General features: G+C 61.2%; 1 protein-coding gene across 1 annotated transcript in view; it reads right to left on the minus strand.

The window, feature by feature from the left end:
- Positions 1–5,000, minus strand: part of LOC140400204 (serine racemase-like) — a 22,817-nt gene that overhangs the window by 1,099 nt on the left and 16,718 nt on the right. Inside the window, 3 exon segments of the mRNA XM_072489671.1 lie at positions 2,748–2,882; positions 2,884–2,958; positions 3,096–3,170. Of these exon segments, the coding sequence (XP_072345772.1) occupies positions 2,748–2,882; positions 2,884–2,958; positions 3,096–3,170 (285 nt within the window).

Consider the following 5,000-nt stretch of genomic DNA (forward strand, 5'->3'; position numbering starts at 1 on the left):
GTAATGGGGGTCTTTAAAATTCCGAAAAGATTTGAGAGAGGGGACGTAGGGAGAATGTCTCCCCTCGCGGAGAAGAGCAGAAACTGGAGATTGTCAGCGTGAGATAGTCGAGAAATTCAATCAGGGAATTCAGGAGATATTTCTTCATCCAGGGAGTGGGGGAGAATGTGGGACTCGCTCCCACGGGGAGTGGGGGAGAATGTGGGACTCGCTCCCACAGGGAGTGGGGAGAATGTGGGACTCGTTCCCACGGGGAATGGGGGAGAATGTGGGACTCGCTCCCACAGGGAGTGGGGAGAATGTGGGACTCGCTCCCACAGGGAGTGGGGAGAATGCGGGACTCGCTCCCACGGGGGAATGGGGGAGAATGTGGGACTCGCTCCCACAGGGAGTGGGGAGAATGTGGGACTCGCTCCCACAGGGAGTGGGGAGAATGTGGAACTCGCTCCCACGGGGAATGGGGGAGAATGTGGGACTCGCTCCCACGGGGAGTGGGGGAGAATGTGGGACTCGCTCCCACGGGGAGTGGGGAGAATGTGGGACTCGCTCCCATGGGGAGTGGGGAGAATGTGGAACTCGCTCCCACGGGGAATGGGGGAGAATGTGGGACTCGCTCCCACGGGGAGTGGGGGAGAATGTGGGACTCGCTCCCACGGGGAGTGGGGAGAATGTGGAACTCGCTCCCACGGGGAGTGGGGAGAAGGTGGGGACTCGCTCCCACGGGGAGTGGGGAGAATGTGGGACTCGCTCCCACGGGGAATGGGGAGAATGTGGGACTCGCTCCCACGGGGAGTGGGGAGAATGTGGAACTCGCTCCCACGGGGAGTGGGGAGAATGTGGGACTCGCTCCCACAGGGAGTGGGGAGAATGCGGGACTCGCTCCCACGGGGAATGGGGGTGAATGTGGAACTCGCTCCCACGGGGAATGGGGGAGAATGTGGGACTCGCTCCCACGGGGGAGTGGGGGAGAATGTGGGACTCGCTCCCACAGGGAGTGGGGGAGAATGTGGGACTCGCTCCCACGGGGAGTGGGGGAGAATGTGGGACTCGCTCCCACAGGGAGTGGGGGAGAATGTGGAACTCGCTCCCACGGGGAATGGGGAGAATGTGGGACTCGCTCCCACAGGGAGTGGGGAGAATGTGGAACTCGCTCCTACAGGGAGTGGGGAGAATGTGGGACTCACTCCCAGAGGGAGTGGGGGGAGAATGTGGAACTCGCTCCACGGGAAGTGGGGAGAGAATGTGGAACTCGCTCCCACGGGGAATGCGGAGAATGTGGAACTCGCTCCCACGGGGAATGGGGAGAATGTGGTACTCGCTCCCACAGGGAGTGGGGAGAATGTGGGACTCGCTCCCACGGGGAGTGGGGAGAATGTGGAACTCACTCCCACAGGGAGTGGGGAGAATGTGGAACTCGCTCCCACGGGGAGTGGGGGAGAATGTGGGACTCACTCCCACAGGGAGTGGGGCCGAATGTGGGACTCGCTCCCATGGGGAGTGGGGGAGAATGTGGGACTCACTCCCACAGGGAGTGGGGGAGAATGTGGAACTCGCTCCCACAGGGAGTGGGGAGAATGTGGAACTCGCTCCCACGGGGAGTGGGGAGAATGTGGGACTCGCTCCCACAGGGAGTGGGGGAGAACGTGGGAGTCGCTCCCACAGGAAGTGGGGAGAATGTGGGACTCGCTCCCACAGGGAGTGGGGAGAATGTGGGATTTGCTCCCACAGGGAGTGGGGAGAATGTGGAACTCGCTCCCACAGGGAGTGGGGAGAATGTGGATTTGCTCCCACAGGGAGTGGGGGAAAATGTGGGACTCGCTCCCACGGGGAGTGGGGAGAATGTGGAACTCGCTCCCACAGGGAGTGGGGGAGAATGTGGAACTCGCTCCCACGGGGAGTGGGGAGAATGCGGGACTCGCTCCCACAGGGAGTGGGGAGAATGTGTGACTCGCTCCCACGGGGAATGGGGGAGAATGTGGGACTCGCTCCCACAGGGAGTGGGGAGAATGTGGGACTCGCTCCCACAGGGAGTGGGGAGAATGTGGAACTCGCTCCCACAGGGAGTGGGGGAGAATGTGGAACTCGCTCCCACGGGGAGTGGGGAGAATGCGGGACTCGCTCCCACAGGGAGTGGGGAGAATGTGTGACTCGCTCCCACGGGGAATGGGGGAGAATGTGGGACTCGCTCCCACAGGGAGTGGGGAGAATGTGGGAATCGCTCCCAGAGGGAGTGGGGGAGATGAATAACACCCTGTATACTTCAGGGGAAACTAGATAAATATACGAGAGAGAAGGGGGGGGACAATAGCGGGTGGATGAGCAAGATGGAACAGCCTTTCAATGGAGGGTAAGCCCCCCCCCCCCCCAGCACGGCGGAACGGGCCGAATGGCTTTGGCCTCCTCTGCAGACCCGGGTGTCATGTCTCTGGAGCGGCGACTCTCCGACCCCTTGACCTCCTGAGTCAGGTGAGTCCCGTCATGGCCGACACGTTTGGATCCGCCATTTTAGTCTCCGAGCTGCGACCAGCTCCCGCGCGGAGTGAGCAGAATACTTGGGGTCAGCGCCCCCCCCCCCCCCCCGAAGGGGCGCGTGTTCGTGGACGGTCCCGCGTGGCCCCCCCCCCAAATTGGCGATGGGGGGGGGGGGGCATTGGTTGGTCGGTTGGTTGGCCGGGGCTGTTAAGGGAGGTTCGCAAACAGCGCAACTCAACACGCGTCGGGGGTTCCGACGCACGGGCGGCGCGTACCTTGATCTCCTCCTCGCTGACCGTGAACACATCGTCCACCAGGTCCCTGATGATGGGCCAGGTCTCGTCCCCGATGCTGGTCTTGACCGCGTCAGCCACCGTCACGGGGGGGCTCGCGTTGGGCGTCAGGCGGCCCAGTCTGCTTGGACCGGTAGCAGTCGTCCGCGTTCTCTGGCTCCGCCGCGTAGATCTTGACCTCTGGCCGTTGTGCCTGGTTGGGGGGGGGGGGGGGGGGGGGGGGTAGAGATTCGAGAGCGAGGAGTCACGTTTACAACACTACCAATTGCCGGCTCCAACTTTCTTGCTACTGTGACTAACATCCCCCCCCACCTTTCCCACCAGTCCTACCTTGATGGCGACGGCGATTCCCGCCAGCATTCCTCCGCCGCCGACCGGCACCACCACCGCCTCTACGTCCGGGACCTGCTTGGCACAGGGACCAACACCCGTTACCGTGAAATGAAAAAAAAAAAAAAAAAAAAAAAAAAAAAAAAAAAAAAAAATTTGCTTAATTGTCACTGCGACAGTTTCCGTGAAGAGCCCCTCGTCGCCACATTCCCGGCGCCGGAACGGGAATGGGACCCGCCCTGCTGGCCTGGCTCTTGCTTTATCGGCCAGCCGTTTGGCCCACTGTGCTGAACCAGCCCCCGCCATCGGGGGAAGGGCCTGACGGAAGAGGGGTGCTTCGGCCGGCGAAGCGCGGCGGCCCAGGCACTGGGATTCCAGCCAAGGACGCTTTCCCACGGTCCGTGACTTATTTGAGACGTTTTTCTTCTTTTAGACGTTTTGTTCTCTCCAGGTTGCAAAGGCCAATGGGTGGAGCGGCGGGGCAAATCCTTAATCCGTCTCGCTGCACGCTCTAACAACCAATCCGAATTCAAATTGAACCCGATTCTTGCTCTCCGCAAGATGAATCGTGGAATCCCTGCAGTGGAGGAAGGGACCATTCGGCCCATCGAGTCTGCACCGACCCTCTGAAAGAGCAGCCTACCCGGGTCGACTGCCCCCCCCCCCCGCCCCCCCCCCCCCCCCCCCCCCCCCATCCACGTACCCCACCTAAACTTTGGACATTAAGCGGTCATTTTATTGCGGCCGATCCACCTAACCCGTGCATCTTTGGACTGCGGGAGGAAACCGGAGCACCCGGAGGAAACCCATGCACACACGGGGGGGGGGGGGGGGGGGGGGAGAACGTGCAGACTCCACGCAGACAGTCATCTGAGGCCGGAATTGAACCCGGTTGTAACCACCGTTGCCGCCCATGTGCCACCGAGCCACCCATGTTCCATCCAAGAGAGACACCACACCTGGTACCATGTCGTGTTAATCACCTTGGGGTAACACGGGCTGCAACTGGATGCAGTTGTGCTTGAAAGTAGACGCCAAACTGTGATGTTGGTTCAATATGCTTTATTGAACTTGCTGAGCAGCGCACACAGTTCGCTGTGGGTTTGACACTCTACTAACCTAAGCGTGCTTACTATAACTAACTAGACCAGACTAGCTCTGAGCCACCTGTAGAAGGTGTTGAATGATTTGTACACCCTGACTGTCACTACAGTTGTCACCAGTGGAAGAGGCAGAGTGTCGATGCCTCGTGTTTTATAGTGCCAGATCACCCTCTAGTGTTCTGCCTGGTGATTGGTTGTGTTCTGTCCTGTGTGTTGATTGGCTGTACCGGGTGTCTGTCACTGCCTGACTGTATCTCATTATGTGCATGAGTGCATACTATGACACCAAGCAGACAAGAAAAGGCGTCGCACGTCATCTTGGGCTTCATCGTTCGCCTGGTTTTAGCCGAAAGGCCGAGAAGCGATTGACTTATTTGAGACCTGGGGCGGGATTCTCCGCAATCGGCGCGATGTCCGCCGACCGGCGCCAAAATCGGCGCGAATCAGTCGGGCATCGCGCCGCCCCAAAGGTACGGAATCCTCCGCATCTTGAGGGGCCGAGCCCTCACCTTGAGGGGCTAGGCCAACCGGCGCGGCGCGATTCCCACCCCCGCCGAATATCCGGTGCCCGAGAATTCGGCGACCGGCGGGGGCGGGATTCACGCCAGCCCCCGCCGATTCTCCGACCCGGCCGGGGGGGGGGGGGGGGGGGGGGGGGGGGAGGGGTCGGAGAATCCCGCGCATGATGTGTGGGGAGTGCAACGTGCTCAGGTGCGACAGGTGTCCCCGGACCAACTCTGGCACGGTAACGGGGCGGCACGGTGGTTAGCACCGCTGCCTCACGGTGCCAGGGACCCGGGTT

The sequence above is a fragment of the Scyliorhinus torazame genome, chromosome 24, assembly GCF_047496885.1.
Source record: "Scyliorhinus torazame isolate Kashiwa2021f chromosome 24, sScyTor2.1, whole genome shotgun sequence".
NCBI classification, from domain to species: Eukaryota; Metazoa; Chordata; class Chondrichthyes; order Carcharhiniformes; family Scyliorhinidae; genus Scyliorhinus; species Scyliorhinus torazame.